General features: G+C 42.8%; 1 protein-coding gene across 4 annotated transcripts in view; it reads right to left on the bottom strand.

The window, feature by feature from the left end:
• col4a6 (collagen, type IV, alpha 6) overlaps positions 1 to 17719 on the bottom strand; it is a 409162-nt gene that overhangs the window by 136060 nt on the left and 255383 nt on the right. For 3 of the 4 annotated variants that reach the window (XM_073057903.1, XM_073057902.1, XM_073057906.1), the window contains exons 7-12: positions 15140 to 15256; positions 13752 to 13820; positions 12587 to 12622; positions 11362 to 11424; positions 8737 to 8772; positions 6905 to 6946 (exon numbers count right to left, since the gene is read on the bottom strand). In XM_073057903.1, the coding sequence (XP_072914004.1) occupies positions 6905 to 6946; positions 8737 to 8772; positions 11362 to 11424; positions 12587 to 12622; positions 13752 to 13820; positions 15140 to 15256 (363 nt within the window). Of the gene's footprint in view, positions 1 to 431; positions 525 to 6904; positions 6947 to 8736; positions 8773 to 11361; positions 11425 to 12586; positions 12623 to 13751; positions 13821 to 15139; positions 15257 to 17719 lie in introns of all 4 variants that reach the window. The other variant, XM_073057904.1, reaches the window with a different exon arrangement.

Here is a 17719-nt window from a genome sequence, read left to right on the forward strand (position 1 = left end):
GCTGGGACAATGGCTGCCCTGGTAAGAAACAAGGCACTGGACCATACGACAGTCTGGGTTAGGATGGGGAATCTGCAATGTTTAGCCTTGCCAAAGAGGAGCACTCACCCACCAGTAATACATCCTTAATTCAACAGGTGCGCTCCAAGTTAACTCTGCTGTTGTAACCCAACTTACTTAGTTCAACAGTTCCTGTGTCATTTGGGAAGCTGTTGAATGACACTTTGAGAGCTCAAAGCATAGCCCTTTAAGTTGTCATAAACATAACTCAGAATTTATGATGTTGAGCCAGTTGCAGGAATCATCAATTAATTTAGTAAGGAAGAGAAATATGGTCGTATGTCCTTGGATGGGAAAGAATATCACTTATCCAACCACAGTTCTTCCAGTACCACCATTGGTCCAGCTTACAACTCGCTCCCAAGTATTACCTTCTCTCCTATGATTGAGATGTTTAAACCAGGCCCTGAGACCTGTGAGATAGTTCCTGGACGGCCAGGGAGGCCAGGAAGGCCAACATCACCCTGAGGTCAGGGAAAGTGGAGGGAAGAGGGAGGGGTTTGGAGAAGGGGAGTGGAAACCGTTAGTTATGGTTAGTAACAGAAACAGTTCCAATGCATTAAAGACCAAAGTAATAATTCCCAAAGTAACAAACCCACCACTGGAGGATTAGAAAACGTTCTTGAGAACAACATCAGTGACAAGCCAAAAGGGTTATGGAAGAAAATCCAAAGGTTAGAAGCTAAGAGGTAGACCAAAATTGAGCCAAGTTGGTATGCCCATACTACGGCCCAGAACAGGAAGGACTGCGTCTCCTGGCACAGTGAAAGTACAAAGTCAATATCATCATACAGGAGCCTTAGAATGGTCAGAGGCCACTTACAAAGAGATGGGTGAGAAAAGGCTCCATGCATTGAACTGAGCCAGAGTAGTCACGGTCATTATAACACCGCCCATTTCCAACTCTCTTAGCCTTTTGCCTCCTGTGTAGTAGGAAGCATGAGAAAGTGCTCAAGCAGGAAAGAAGAGCAAGTTAGCAAGGTGTATACACAAGGCAAGAAAGCTTGTTTGAGAAATATTGAAAAGGTTAACCACATTTCCCTCAAGTATTTCACAAATGTTTCCATGAGCAACGTTTGGAAAACTTAGATGAATGAAGTAGTTAATCATGCTTGTACAGGGATTGGCCTCAGCTCTTGGACAGTTTCCAGTTGGTCAAGGACATTGTGACAAGCAGAGTAAGCTGGCCATCAAACAGGCAATGCTGTTCACTGGGTTAAAGAAGGACGAAAGCAGGATGCCACAGAGCTCAAAGGCAAAGGAAGATACATTGAAATACAGTCAGCTTTCAGCCTTTGGATGATACCAAAGGTGGAGAATTAAAATGTGAAGAGGGGACAGAACAAGGAGGAAAGGAATGCGAGATGGGAAATAGGGATCTGCAACAGGGCGCGAAGAATGGAAAGTACTGAAAGGTGGCAGAATGTGCTGAGGGGTGACGTAAAATAATGAAAAGGAGATTTGAAGGATGTTATGGGTGTGGGGTTTTGTATTCTGATACAAGAGGCCAAGCCCTGTAGCTGAGGAGGGATATACACAGCCATGGGGATTGGGTCAGGGGAATTTAGTAGCATGCAGCATGAGCCAGACCTGCAGGAGTAGAGGACGTGAGGGAGTGGGTGATTCAGCACACAGCATCAATCATGGTGAAAATAGCAACACATCTGGGCATGGAGCGTGGAATATCTATGGAAGCATAATAAAGGCAGCTAGAGACTTACAGCTTGGCACCTATTGGTTGCTTCTTTCAATAAGCTCCAGCACAGTACTCTAGTAATTCCTTTTATCCCAATTGTAAGCCTTTGTCTTCTCTTTCCACTTTCTATGGCAATGACCCAAGGGGTTCTGGTCATCACTGACCATTATGCATAGGATAGATACTTCAGAGGAATTGTCTGCACACATAGATTGTACTCAGTCCCGCCCTTGCCTCTCATCTGCATTGCCCCCTATCCATAGGAAGCTCTGGGAAGAGATTGCCATGGCAACCAGAATTTCCTTTCTGTAGGTCACCAACTACTACTATCACTTGGTCAGAATCTGTGGAGGAACTGGTGGGAATAAGTAAGTAACAGGGAAAATTACTGAGGATGTGAGCCAATATTGATTGGACAAGCTGAAACAGCTTCTTTCAATGTCATAAAGAAATCTGAGAATTTCTAGCTTGGCCAAGCACAAAAAAACCATCAGAACCCAGGCTTGTCTGTGGGGCTCCTTTTCCTCACCAAGTTTCTGAAATTTTCTTTAAAAGTATCTTCTTGATTGCTTTGGTTGCATCAGCTCCTGCAGACAGCTTGGTTTCTACTGAGACCATTGCATATCTACTCTAAGTAATCATCAACAGCTGACCAGCTTTGTCATCCCCTCACTTATGACCAGCAGGAATTCAAAGAACCTACAGCAGTTTAAACTATGCTCACCTCTATCACATTCCCCATTTCCTAAATTGAGCACTGGAGGGATGGGGTGGGTGGGGGGAGAGTGGGGGAGTCTAAAGCCAGTAAAACATACAAAATGCTGGAGGAACTCAGCAGGCATTTCAGCATCTATGGAGAAGAATAAACAATTGATGCTTCAGATCAAGACCCTTCCAAGATAGAAACTTAGAAAACCTACAGCACAATACAGGTCCTTCGGCCCACAATCTGTGCCGAACATGTACTTTAGAAATTACCTAGTATTACACGCAGCCCTCTATTTTTCACCTGCTGAGTTCCTCCAAATACTTTGTAGGTGTTACTCTGGATTTCCAGCATCTTCAGAACCTCTTGTGTTTAGGAAAGTGAGGACAGCCAGGTTCCATGCTGAATATAAGATGATTAACTGGTACTATTGGCTACTGAATTTTATTCAGGCAGTTTCAATTTCAGGAGCTCCTCAAACTCCCCCACTGCATCTACGGTGACACAGTGCTTTAAGATGCCCACTAGCTTCTATTCTAGAAGGTTTGCCTGACATTAAAAACCAAGAGCTGCCAAGCACACTCATCAGAGGAGAACTGCGTCATTGACAAGTGGTTTCAATCACAGTGAGAGCTGGCTGCAACGTGATTACACAGTCAGTGGAGCTTGGTGGTCTCACATACAACCTGCTTGAAGGCAAACGAGAATCAAGTCAGCAAAAGCATCAGTTAAAGGCAGTCAGTAACCCTACTGCAGTCGCTTGCTGTTTATTAACACAGAGTAACGCACAATGTAACTAGGATGCACTCACTCATTCTCAGTGTCAGATATCTGCATTTTCAATATTGTTTCTTTATTTGTGATTTGAGCACATAAGGACGAGGAGCAGGAATGAGATAGGTGGCACTTGCACCTGCTCTGCCATTCACCAAGTTCATGGCGGATCAGGTTCTGACCTCAGTTCTTGGTTGTCTCCTAATCCCCGAACACCCTCTCTCCCTCATAGAACAGCATTCTGTCCATTGAGGAATACATCAAAAACATCCAGTGATCGAGAAGGTCATGAATTGTTGGAATTCTCTACTACACAAACCAATGGGGTAAAGCGCTCCCAAGACTCGTGAACTTCTAAGAGGAGAAATATTTATTCACCTTTCTATTAAGTAGATGACTCCTTGGTTCTAGATTGCCTAGTAAAGAAAAACACACTCTGCCAACTTCTCTTTCAGAATTTTCTATGTTTCAATACAATCACCTTTCATTCTTCTAAATTCCAGTTGGAGTAGACCTAACAAGTAGCTCGACATGCCCCCTAACACATTGTTTAACTTGTCCCCAGGTGCTAACACTATCAGATGAACACCTGGCACCTCATCGTTCTGCTGCAGTCCATAAATGCAGCTTTAACATTTAACTAAAATATAAGGACGACGGAGACGTCCAATAACTACAGACCTGGGTGTAAAAAAAAAACACTATTATACCCTTCCTATTTAAAGAGCAGGAGGCAAACTAAATGGGGAATGCATGGCAGTGCTGTGGTTAGTGCTTCACTTTATAGTGCCTGCAATCACCAATCAGAGTTTAATTCCCACCGCCGTTTGTAATGAGTCTTCCTGTGACCATGTGGGTTTCCTCCAGGTGCTCCAGTTTCCTCCCACATTCCAAAGACACAGGATTGGTAGGCTGTGGGCATGCTATGTTGGCTCAGGAAGCTTGGTGATATTTGTGCGCTGCCCCCCCCCCCCCAACACATATTTGGACTGTATTGGTTGTTGACAAAAAAGATGCACTTTACTATATTTTTCAATGTTTCGGTGTACATTTGCCAAATGAAGCAGATCTGAACTGCTAGAAATACTGAGAAGGTCAGGCAGCAACGGCGGGGAATGTTTCAGGTCAATAATAATATTCTATTAAACAATAAAAAAAGTTTAAAAATAAAATAAAATAATAATATTCTATTAGAACAGCTGACTGAACTGGTCTGCTTTATGGTTGGTAGAGCTTGAACTGTTCAGTTTTAACCAAAACAAACCACTTCTGGATCTTTACTTTGAAATATTTACTCTTCACTAACATAGTTCCATGTTGTCACCCAGGCACAGTGGGTTTTACTTGTTTTGAATTCCAAATGTATGTACGGGTTACAATAGTCAGTGGATTAACTGTAATGACCTGATACTGTGGTGTATTTTAATGATTCAGTGCTTATAATGATTACCGACTTTTATTATAGAAATTGATGGATTACTCATCTGTTATTTATCAAAGGTATCTGATTTTGCCAAAAAATGAACTAAAACAGAAAATTTGTCAAAAACTGAACCAAAAAAACAAGTCCCTTGCTAGCAATAAAGGGGGGAAAGGATGACAGCTCCATGCTGCTACTTGTTGGATGTTTACAGTACTACAATAAAATGGAAGAAGTACAAATTCCCTATCAAGTTTATTTAAGGAACGCACACATCCAGTCCAAATGAAATTCAATGTTCCTTAGGACAAAAGAGTAACTAAATGGGGCAATTCTTGCAGCTGATCAGAGATTACAGAAGTTCTGAGACTGAAATAAATTTACTTCATTTAAAATGCTGGAGGAACCGAGCAGGTCACCTGAACTCTTCCAGCATTTCATACATTGCACTAGAACTCCAGCATTGCAGAATCTTTTGTGTTTATTATTGCTTAATTCAATCCAACTTCTAGTGGTTGCTTCAATATCTAACACTCATGTCATTTTCATGGACAATCGTTGATCTGAAATGTAATCTCCTTTTCTCTTTTCAGAATCGCACAAATCTTTTCCATTTTTCAGCTGAATATTGATTATTGCTACTTTGGGAATGTTACACAGAAAGGTTATGGGATAGTTGATGGGAAATTTTGAAGGATGGCCCTGTTACTATCTTCAATCATTTTAATAAGCACAGATTGTAGATGCCTTCAGAGAAATTTTACAATGAAATGAGTCAATAAGAATAGGAATCTTTTGTTGAGTCCATGATTCTCTACATTACTAAATGAGAGATTCTGTTTTTGTGAGAAGTAGGCAAAACTGCTGGTGGTGTTATCGCTATAATACCTGGATTGAGTTTAATTAATTATATTGCAGACCAGATAAGGTGGACTTCCTTCTCTGAGAGGAAACAACAAACCATAGCTTGATTTATGGTCAGCAATACCGAAAATAACTTTCATTCCAAATTTATTTAATTTTTTGGGTTTAAATTGTCTACAACTAGGTTATAATTCAACCTAATTGGCCCAGGTTTATTGATAAAAGTTCAGTCATTTAATCACCATGCCACCATTCCCAGGCAGAGAAATTCTGATTCCATGCCCTCTGTCAGGCAAATGGAATGTGCAGAGATCTAGACTTGTATCTCTTGATAGAACCTTCTAGTACTGGGAAGGCAGATTTTAAGGAGTATTTATTCATGTAAGAGAAAAACAATGAGACAAAAGTACATATTGAATGGAACAGGGGATGCAGTATGCCAGTCTGGAATGTGATTGGTTATCAGAGTGACCTGGAATAATTCTTGAGACAAAGAGAGGATATTATCAATGACTTCAACAGGCAAATTGTTGCATTTCGAGATCAATAAAGGATTAGGTGTGCAGGAAGAGGTAACTTCCTAAGCTAAAGTGCTTCATTTTCCCAGATTCTTCTCTGGTCATACTGACACTCAGTTGCCACTTTATCAGGTACTTCTGTACACCTGCTGTTTATCTAATCTATCAACCATGTGTCAGTAAGTCAATGCATGAAAACATGCAGCCATGGTGAAGAGGTTAAGATCAAACATAAGAATGGGGAGAAATGTGACCTAAGTGACTTTGACCATGGAAAGATTGTTGGTATCAGACAGGGTTGTTTGAGTATCTCAGAAACTGCTGATCTCCTAGGATCTTCACGCAACAGTTTCTAGAACTTCAAGTCAAGTCACTTTTATTGTCATTTCGACCATAACTGCTGGTACAGTACATAGTAAAAACGAGACAATGTTTTTCAGGACCATGAATGGTGCAAAAAAAAAACATCCAATCTGTGACAGTTCTTTGGATGAAATCACCTTGTTAATGAGTGAGGTCAGAGGAGAATGGCCAGACTGGCTCAAGCTGAGAGGAAGGAGAGAGTAACTCAAGTAACCACACATTACAACAGTGGTGTGCCGAAGAGCATCTCTGAAAGCACAACATGTCAAACTTTGAAGTGGATGGGCTACAGCAGCAGAAGACCAAGAACATACTTAATAATGTGGCCACTGAGTGTACATTGATATTACGCGTTTGTAACTGGGATTACAGGGTTCACAATAGAAGAATCCATAGTGAAAATGCAGATATTTTATTTATAATGAGTAAGAATGTACTTCCTTCGATGCAAAATATTGAATATAGTAGTTTGGCTGGAGTTTTCACCCCTGCCACATGCTTACCTTTGTCCCTTTCTGTCCTTGGAATCCTAATCCCATGTTACCCTGAAACACAGATTTATTTTAAATTTAGAAGAACGTTTTTTGAAAACCACATTGCATAGTACGAACTGTGTGTGTGTGTGTGTGGTCCTATACATTCAGTCTCTGTGGCTCAAGATGGTCTCACACCACCGCATGCCCTCTGTAACCACGTTCTTCAATGTTGTAGCTTCCTACTGAGGCCTGTGGACATACCCAAAGATCTGAGAATAGCAGAATAATCTATAACAGAATAACAGAGCCATACAACAGAGAAACAGCCCATCGTGCCTAAACTGACCGTAAGGTTTGCATTTACACTGATCCTATTCACTTGGACTTGGTCTGTAGCCATCTAAGCCCCAGCAACTCAAGAGCTCATCGAGAGACTTATTAAATGTTATGAGAGGACCTGCTCCCACCACCGACTCGGAAAGTGTGTTCAAAATTCCAGCCACAACTTGGATGAGAAACCTCTTCCTCAAATGCCCTTTACACATCAAATCTCTTACCCTAAACTTATGCCCACGCCCTTTGCTGTGGGATATGGCTTGCCAATCTCTATGCTTTTTTTTTGTATACTTCTCTCAGGGTCCCCCACCATTCCCCAGCTTCCTGTGTTCCAAGAAAAAGAAATTTGACCTATCCAGTCTATCCTCGTAAATGAAATGCTCCTATCCAGGCAACATCTGGTGAATCTCCCCTCTGCCCTCTTAGTTACAAGACATCCTTCCTCTAGTCCACGGGTTCCCACCTTTTTTTTATGCTGTGGACTTACCATTAACTGAGGGACAGACACAAAATGCTGGTGGAACGCAGCAGGCCAGTCAGCATCTATAGGAAGAAGTACAGTCGACGTTTCGGGCCGAGACCCTTCATCAGGATCTGTGTACCCCAGGTTGGGAACCCCTGCTCTAGTTGTAGAGTCATAGAGTACTACAGCATGGAAATGGGACCTTAGGGCTAGCTAGTTCACACCAACCTGACCTTCTGCCCAGTGCGGTGGCCAGAACTGTATAAGGTACAGTGTCCATTTGTGGCCTGACCAATGTTTTATAAAGTTGCACTCCACCACACTGCTCTTATGCTCTACGCAAGTACCTTCTATGCCTGCATCACCACCTATTTCTGTACATTGCCATCTTCAGAGATCCTAGCACTTGTAAACCAAGATTCTGTTGTCCCAATACTACCTAGGACTCCACCAATCATTGTGTATATCTTTAATTCCCCTAAAGTGCATCATTTTTCACTTAACATGATTAAATTCCATCTGCCTTTGCTCTACCTATTTTAGTAAACCATCAATAATGTTCTATGGCCTAAATCTATCTGACCCACTATCCATATCACAAGGATTTTCATGTCATCTGCAGGCTTACATATACAGTACCATGCAAGAGCCTTAGGGACATAAACAGTATATAGCTAGGGTGCCTAAGACTTTAGCAAAGCACTGTATATTGGTTAAAACAGGATTAAGAGTACTTGGTTTTGTATTAGCTCGACAGTATTAAGTGTTATTGGGAAACAGGAAAAATACAGTACTATGCTAAGGTCTTTAGGCACTCTAGCCATATATATTTTCATCAGTACTGTACATCGTACATTCAATCCAAATGTTTAACATTTATGACAAACAGCAAGGTTCTCAGCACCAGTCCCTGTGATACGCTTCTTGTCAAGAGTTTAGGACAGCTTTCCATCACCACCCTCTGCACCCCCATTACCAAGCCAAAGTGTAGGAGCGCCTGTACAGATCTCCCGGTACCTCTGTAAGCAAACACTACAGATCAAGTTGAACGGTCACTAACCTTCTGTCCCCGAGATCCCGGTGGGCCAGGGCGACCCTGCGGAAAAAGACCAAAAGATTAGAAGGTTCCTCAGAGAAATAACATTGAGATGATGAACTACAAACACTCAAAGGGAACTTAAATATTTAACTTTATTGCCATTCTTTCCAGATCAGCTTTGGTATAGGTCTGTCTCTGGCAACATCATCAGGAAGTTGTCCCCATAAAGTACGGCGTGAGTGCAGAACCATCAGGGTGGGCATGTCACCCAGAAGGGAGATAGAATGCTGCTCATCCTCCATGTATGGGCACACTTCACTGCCCCGGTACTAAAACTTGCTTTTCTTCCTGCATGGAATTGAAGTTGAGACTTTGCTGGTACTCCTATAGCTCGCAAATAACTGTTTTCACCACTAGGGGGAGACACTGGCAAATATTTAAACAAAGCAGCCACAGGGTAAAACCCTGAGCTGCTGGCTTTGACCGCACACAGAGAAGGACATCCAGTTAGAACGGAGATGAGGAGGAACTCCTTAGCCAGAGTGTGGTGAATCTGTGGAATTCATTGCCACAGACATTCTTGAATGACAAGTCATTGGGTATACTTAAAGCAGTGATCCTTGATTAATAATGGTGTCAAAGTTACGGAGAGGACACGAGAATGGGGTTGAGAGGTAAAATATATCAGCCGTAATACTCAATAGGCCGAATGACCTAATTCTGCACCTATGCCTTATGGTCTTATGGACTGTTAAGTTAACAGATATCTGAACAAGATCCGGGAAATGAAAAGCTTTCTACATATGAGGCGCATTTGATGGCTCTGGTTCTGTACTTGATGGAGTTCCGAAGGATGAGGGGCAATCTCACTAAAACCTACTGGATACTGTAAGGCCTGGATAGAGTCAATGTGGAGAGGATGTTTCCATTGGTAGGAGAGCCTAGGACAGAGGGCACAGGCTCAGAACAAAGGGATGTCCCATAGAATTGAGTCACTTCAGCCAGAATATAGTGAACCTGTGGAATTTGATGCCACAGAGGACTGTGTAAGCTGTCACTGAGTGCATTCAAGGCAGAAATTGATGGCTTCTTGATTGGAAAGGTTAAAGGTAATTGGGAGAAGGCAGGAGAATAGGGTTGAAAAAAAATCAGCCAGGATTAGATGGAGGAGGCTCAGTGGGCTGAAGAACCTAATTTAGTTCCTTTAGACTCTTTATTAGGGTCTGAAGGCAACAGAAGATCGCACTACTTTTCAATACCGTAAATTCTGGTGAATAAGCTGAGAATTTGGCCCTAAATTTTGGTCCTAAAATTAGGGGGTTGGCTTATACACAGGGTGAAAACTTCGAAAAAACGAATACACGGAAGACAGGTTGTATTTATTGGTTGTTTTTGAGTCAATTTTGTTCCACTGTCATCGCATGAATTCTTTGAATGATTTGTTTAAACTCACATCTAGTGGCTGGAACACAGACATCAAACCACTGGGGATGACTGCAACGTCCATATTTTCAGCTTTCAACACTGCTTTTGTCTCACCTGACAAGTGTGCTTTGAACACGTCCCAGACAAGTAGCAATTTTTCTTTCCCGAAACCTTCCAGATGTCAACGCCACACCTCTTTAACCCACTCCAAGCAACCGGCTTCATCCATCCAGCAGCGTTCTTGAACGTAAACATCAACACCCCGCGGAAATTTTCCGAGCAATCTTTGTTTCTCGTCTCAACACAAAATCACGTCTATTCATAAATCGGGTGCACCAACTTCACGTAGCTTTGAAATTTTCGCTGACCTCATGGTGTTTTTTGGCCCATTTCAACGCTTGAACTCGAATCATTTCTCTGGTGGTAATGTATCCTGACGATTGCTGGTGATTCACCCACTCTAAAACTTTTTCTTCCAGTTCTGGCCACTGGCATGTTCTCCCGCGGTTTGCACGTTTCGTCATTGGCATTTCCCTCAGCGTGTCCTCTGCCTTTCTCCACTCTCTCACTCTCTCTCGTTTACACTAAACTTCTTAGCAGCTGCAGAATTATTCATTCCTTTAGCAAAATCAACAACTTTCAGCTTGAAGCCAGCATCATATCACACTTGTTTCAATCTTTTGTACATGGTGGTCACAAACTCAATACTGAGTACATGTACTGATCCCACCACCCCGTGTTGTTTTAACGAGATTACGATGGGTGCTAATTGGTTTCGCGGGCGTTACAATTCTAAGGGTTCTTTACCATTGGAGACCTAATCCAAAATTTCCCTCCCTGATTTATTTATTGAGAATCCGCCTATAACTCTCTACAATGTGTAGGCCTGTTTTCTTATCAGGTACTGGTTCACAAGATGTCCCGGTTCTGGATCCGGCAAAGCTGAGTACCGGCATGTGAGATCTTATGATCTTTTCTGGTTAAATCAAAAACGTCTACAAAAGGGGTTGGCTTATACAAAGATAACATGAAAATGTCCCTTTTTTAACCTTGAAAATGGGGGGGGGGGGTCGGCATATACTCCGGAATATACGGTATATCTGGCAAAGAATAAAACAACAGGAAGACAAAACTATCGTCACCTTTAATTAACACCCTTACTACCAGACGGTCTGAGATAGATGAAAGAAAATACAGGTTTGTTTTTCTGAGAGTACGTACTGGAATACCAGGGGTGCCTCCAGATCCCTGGGGACCGTAGGGACCAGGTAAACCTTTTGGACCCTGCAAGACAAAGCAGAAACATGTGAGCCAGGTCACCTTATGAAGAGAGACTGAGATGAGTCCGTACACACTGGACTTCGTGAAGTGATCCCCACTGAGACATGTAAGGTGCACATAGCCTACAGATAAGAGATTGGCCACTTAGGACAGAAATAAATGCCATTACTGCACCAGCAACCCAGGTTTAACTCCACCACTGCCTGCGAGGGATGTGCATGTTTATGTGCATGTGCATCCCTCTGTTCTTGTGTACACTCGCTCTTTATATATTTCTTTGCCTTGTTCAATTCCTGAGTGCCACCTAACGCTTCTCCATATTGAATTACTTTGTGCCATTTGTTCACCATTAACCTTCCCTGTGGATGGCGTTGTGGAGATACGTCTCTACCAAAGGAGGCGTAAGGTGCTCCTTTCCTCCGCTAGCCTGCAGGTCATCCTTGGGCAAAGTGTAGCACCTGCTTAGCCCCCTGATCAGGGTGACGTGAAGGCACGACAGCAGGTGCTGGATGGTCGTATGAGCAACTGGTGCAGATCACAAGTCCTGGTTATGTGACCAATGACACCAGGCAGACAATCCCTGAAGAGTATTGATAATGGCTGGGGTGACCTAACTTGTAAAGACACTGCCCAGAAGAAGGCAATGGATAACCACTCCTGTAGAGAACTTTGCCAAGAATAATCATGATCATAAGACCATGATCGCCCATGTCATACGACACGGCATGAAATGACGATGATGATCAGTATGTAAAAATGACAAAATAAATTCAGTTACCTATTGTAGGACAATCACTGAGAACAGGAATCAGAGCAATTTTGGAAATGAAACTCATTTGTGGATTGTGCACCCAAAACACATGCCGGAGGCACAGTGGATCAAACAGCATCTATGGTGGGGGCGGGGGGGGGGGAGTGGAAGGAATTGTCAATATTTTGGGTGTAAACTGTGCATGAAGGCCAGAAATGTGGGCAATTTTTTTTATCCCCTACATGCAAATTGTTCTTTCCCTGCTCCAGATTCCAGCACTTTGCAGCTTCCGACATCTTTGTGTCTCCAAATAATTAAGGGGCCCCCTCTTGCTAGACATGCAAAAATACCAAGGTCAGACACAGTTCCTTTGATCCTGCCACCCAACACAACATGTGCTGCTCAGATACTCACAGGAAACCCGTCCAAACCTGGGAGGCCAGGCTCACCCTGTGGGAGAGGAAAGAAAAGATCAAGGCAACTTCAAACATGAATATATTTAACAAATAAATGTAATGAAACATTGACATTTGAGCCATGAATAACTACCACAGACTTTACTTTTACCAAGATTGAAGGAAAGCAAATGGCTTTGACGTGGGTCCCAGTGCCTTTCACTGAGAGCCTATCTGGGGAAGAGAGAGGCACCTACAAAAGAGACTCTGCTGTAGTGAAGTCCTTCTTCCCACTCAGCATATTGCATTACCTGTCGATAAAGGTGCCTAATGAGGTTGGTAGGACTACAGGGGTTAATTTATCAGACCAATAATCCAGATATCTGTGTTCAGATCCCACTATAGCAGATGAGGAACTTAAATTCAGAAAATAATCTGGAAATAAATTAACAAAAACTAGTTGGAATGAACAAAAAATAGACTTATTAATGAAGACTGAAAAACCATACTTCATGTCTCATTTAGACTGGTGTACACGGGACTCCAAGTCAGTCAGTGTGGTCTCTGAAGCGGCTCACCGAACCACTCCACTTAAGGCAGGGGTTCTCAACCTGGGATCCACAGACCCCTTGCTTACTGGTATTGGCCCATGGCATTTAAAAGGTAGGGACTCCCTTTAAGGTCAATTATGGAGCATCAATAGGTACACAGGCCTTGCCAGAATGCCCAGAGGCTCAATAATGGATTGGAAGTACTCTCCTCATGGAAATGTAATCTGGCTTCGAAGACGTCAAGGGTCTGATTACACATCAGTTCTGAAGTAGTGCGTCGTCTTTTGACGAGGCAATGAATCCAAAATGCCATTAGAAATTGAAAGCCTGCATGCAACAACTGGCATTGACCTTTCCTGCATTGTTGCAACAGCTTCATCAGCTGTGACCTGTCAAGGTTGTAAGGGATGCTGTATTAACACAAGTCTTTCATAATCAGCATGAACCTACAATAATTTCTACTGCATTACCATGTCAACCTGAGTAAAATAAATGCACAGATGGTCATCATATAATTTCTAAAGTAACAACAATTCCTGATTCTACGTTCTGCTCCTTTGCTTATTTTGGCTTTCCGACACTCAGTTTTTCTCCATAACCTCGGAACCAGTGTAACCGCTTGGGCTGTCTCACCCTTGTTCCAGCGGACGGGCTGTAGTAGTAGGCTGGCTCTCCTTTGGCACCTTTTCGACCAACTTCACCCTGGATGGAAAGGGCAGAAATCAGGGATTTAAAAATCTCTTGGGATTTCACCAGGTTCTGGATTATTCTTCAAAGGTTTCCCGAAGAGGGAGTAAAGCTTATGGTCCAGCCGAAGCTAGCACATTGATACAAGGACACACCTTGAAGAGGCAATTGGCTAAAATTTCATCCTCAGTCAGAACATCCAAACATCCAAAATACAGCAATGAATTCCAAAGAACCAAAATTCGAAAGTGGAGTACAGAGATCTGGAGCATTCCCTGTGGCTGTTACACTTTATTCTGCATTCTGTATTTGTTTTACCTTGTACTATTGCTGAGGCTTTAGGGCATTGGTCAGACCACCCCTGGAGTGTTGTTAGCAGTTTTTGGTCCCATATCTAAAATAGGATGTGCTGGCATTGGAGAGGGTCCAGAGGAGGTTTACGAGAATGATCCTGGGATTGAAACAGTTAATACAAGAAAATTTGATGGCTCTGGGCCTACATTCACATCTTGAAAAGCATGGATACAGTAGATGTGGAGAGGATGTTTCCAACAGTATGAGTCTAGGACCAGAGGGCACAGCTTCAGATTTGAAGGATGTCCCTTTAGAATAGAGATGAGAGGAATTTTTTTCACTAGACAGATGCAAATCTGTGGAATTCATTGCTACAGATAGCTGTGGAGGCCAAGTCATTGGGTGTATTTAAAGTAGATGGTATTTAATTAGTAAGGGCATCAAAAGTTATGGGGTTCAGGAAGGAAAATGGAGTTGAGAGGAAAAATAAATTTACTATGATTGAATGGTGGAGCAGGCTCGATGGGCTGACTGGCTTAAATCTGCCCCTATGTCTATGGTGTTATCTCAAAGCATTGTGTAATGAATTGATTTGTACGAACATTACAGAAGACAAGCTTTTTACTGCAGCCCGGTACATTTAACAATAATAAACTAATTCCAATTACAATTACAATGCTTGTTTGACATTATCGGTTGTGGATAAATAGCTGCATGAAAGTCTAGAGTTAATGTCTGCTATATCGAGAGAACAGATGGTGGAATAGAGCAGCACTAAGCCTTCAGGCCACCTCTCAGTGTACAATAATTCAACACTGAAACCTTCGAGAATGGACAAATTGAAGTTCAGCTGAATTGATCTTTGAAATGGATAATTAAATAAATTGGTGTATTGAATTCTTTAGCGAAACAATCACATCATCTATTCACTGCCAGTCTGAGTAAGTTGCGGTCTTAACCAAATAAATTTGAAACCATCCTTCCATACTAAATATTTCCCCTGGAAAATTAGTCAATCCAAAACTGCATCAATTACCCACCTGCAATCCTGGTATTCCAGCATATCCTTTAAAACCATCGGAACCAGGATCTCCTTTGGTGCCGTTGCACCCATCCAGACCAGGAAAACCTCTCGGACCTTGTTGACCTGGATGACCCTTTTAAAAAGTAATGTACCGTGTATAAAAGAACAAAATACTTTGGCAAGTAATATTTAGAATGAAACAACTTTTAATCCTTCTTTATTGAGGATGTTGCCAGGACTCAAAGGACTGGGTTACGGGAAAGAGGTTGGATTTACTCCCGGGAGACTGAGAGGTGATCTTATAGAGATGTATATAATCACAGGGTGAATATACTCCGTCTTTTCCCTAGGATTGTGGATTCTTTCATTTACACAAAGGGTGATGTGTGTGTGGAATGACAAAATGCTTGAGGAAGGTACAGTGACCACATTCAATATGTATGCAGATTGTAACAGCTTAGAAAGTTATGGGCCAAACATTGGCAAATGGGGCTAGCCTGGTTAGGCATTTTGGCATCAACTGCTCGAACTTCCTGTAATTTTCCCTCCCTTCCCCTTCTCTCTTCTTCCATTCCCCACTCAGGCTCCCCTCTTCTCTTCACCTGCCTGACAGCTCCCCCTGTTGCCTGTCCTCCTTCCCTTTCTCCTACGGTCCACTTTCCTCAATCAGATTCCTTCTTCTCCAGCCCTATACCTTTTCCACCTATCACATCCCTGCTTCTTACTTCCTCCCCACCCACCCTGCTTCACCTATAACCTTGTAGCTCGTACTCCTACCCCCGCGCACCCTCTTATTCCGACTCTTTCCCGTTTTCTTTCCAATCCTGACGAAGGATGTTTATTCATTGCTATAGATGCTGCCAGACCGGCTGAGTTCTTCCAGCATTTTGTGTGTGTCGCTATAGGGCAGACAGACCCTGATTTCATGTTGTATGACTATAAGGTAAAGGATAATAGAACAATTTCTCATCCCCAGCACCATGAACACGAAGGGATTCAGGGTTAGGCCCACTTGAGGAGGCTACAATGTAAAGCCTTTTCCAAATAATCTTAGAGCTTTTCTCATTGTTGCCACCCTGAAACCAACGGCCAACACCCTGGTCTTGGGCAACCAGTGGCAACTTCATAGAAAGCCCTCCTTTGTCTTTCCAGCAAACGTCCACAGAGGTTCAAACAAAAGAGTTAACAAGAAATAGATCATAAAAGCAAACTGGAATGATTTGTTTAAGGAAGTATCTTAAAAAGGTAAGAGAATAAAGATTAAGTGAGATTAAAAGTTAGCTTTATTTGTCACACGTGCCTTGAAACATCGAAGCATACTGTGAAATGTATGCTTGTGTTGGCAACGTGCTGGGGGCAGACTGCAAGGATCGCTATTCTTCCAGCACCGACATAGCATGCCCACAACTTACTAACCCCGTCTTTGGAACAGGGGAGGAAACCAGGGCAACAGAGGAAACCTACATGGTAACCGGGGGAGTGTACAGATTCCTTACAGACAGTGGCGGGAATCGAAACCATAATGGTGATGGCTGACGCTGCAGAGCTACGCAATGCCACCCCCACTACGCAAGGAGGACAGTGAGATTAATGGGATAGATCAGGGGTGTCAAACTCATTTTAGGTCACGGGCTGGATTGAGCAAAATGCAGCTTCATGCGGGCCGGATCAGTTGGGCGCGTGCGAACGCAGCTTTCGTTGCCTCCGTTTTTTCAGCCTGCTCTCATGTGTCTCAGTCTCTGCTATAACTACAAAGTGTTTCACTTTACAAATTCTGTTTCTTATGAAGAAGACTGCCGAGCAAGACTGCCGAATAAACACTAAAAACCCTGAAAACCTGGTACCTGAATAAACTCAGCATTAGCCATATCATACGCCATAGGCGCTTCGATTACTGGGGCCAGCTTTAATAGTAATTAGATATCATCTCGCGGGCCAAAGATAATTCCACCGCGGGCCGGATTTGGCCCGCGGGCCTTGAGTTTGACATATATGGGATAGATCTAGTGAAGAGCTGGCATAGATGCAATGGACTGTATGGACCCCTCCTGTACTGTATCACTCTATGACTCTACAACTATGGGAGATAATTTTGGGAGGAAAATGGAATGTCACTTAAGTGTTGAATGTTACTAAGACAGGGGAATGGGAACAAATGTATCTGTTGATCAAGGAGGTCTCAAACAGAGTCGGTGCAAAGCATTTCTAAGGTGAGATGCTACACAGTTGTCACTGTGGTAATGTCAGAGACATGGGCAGTGCTGTAGTGTAGATGCGGCACAGTGACAGCTTTACAACACCAGCCATCTCTGATTGGGGTTCGATTCCCACTGCTGACGGTAAGGAATTTGTACATTCTACATGTTTCCTCTGGGTACTCTGGATTCCCCCCATATTCCAAAGGTGTATGGTTAGGGTTAGGGTGAGTATGTTGTGGACATGCTATGTGTGGTGTCATTTGTAGGCTGCCCCCAGCACATTCTCAGACTGTGTTGGCCACTGACACAAACGATGCATTTCGCTGTATTTTTCAAAGTACGAGCGACAAATAAAGATCTTAATCTGTATCTTTAATGAAATGGTCTCAGCTGCAGTG

The sequence above is a fragment of the Hemitrygon akajei genome, chromosome 10 (genome assembly GCF_048418815.1).
Source record: "Hemitrygon akajei chromosome 10, sHemAka1.3, whole genome shotgun sequence".
NCBI classification, from domain to species: domain Eukaryota; kingdom Metazoa; phylum Chordata; class Chondrichthyes; order Myliobatiformes; family Dasyatidae; genus Hemitrygon; species Hemitrygon akajei.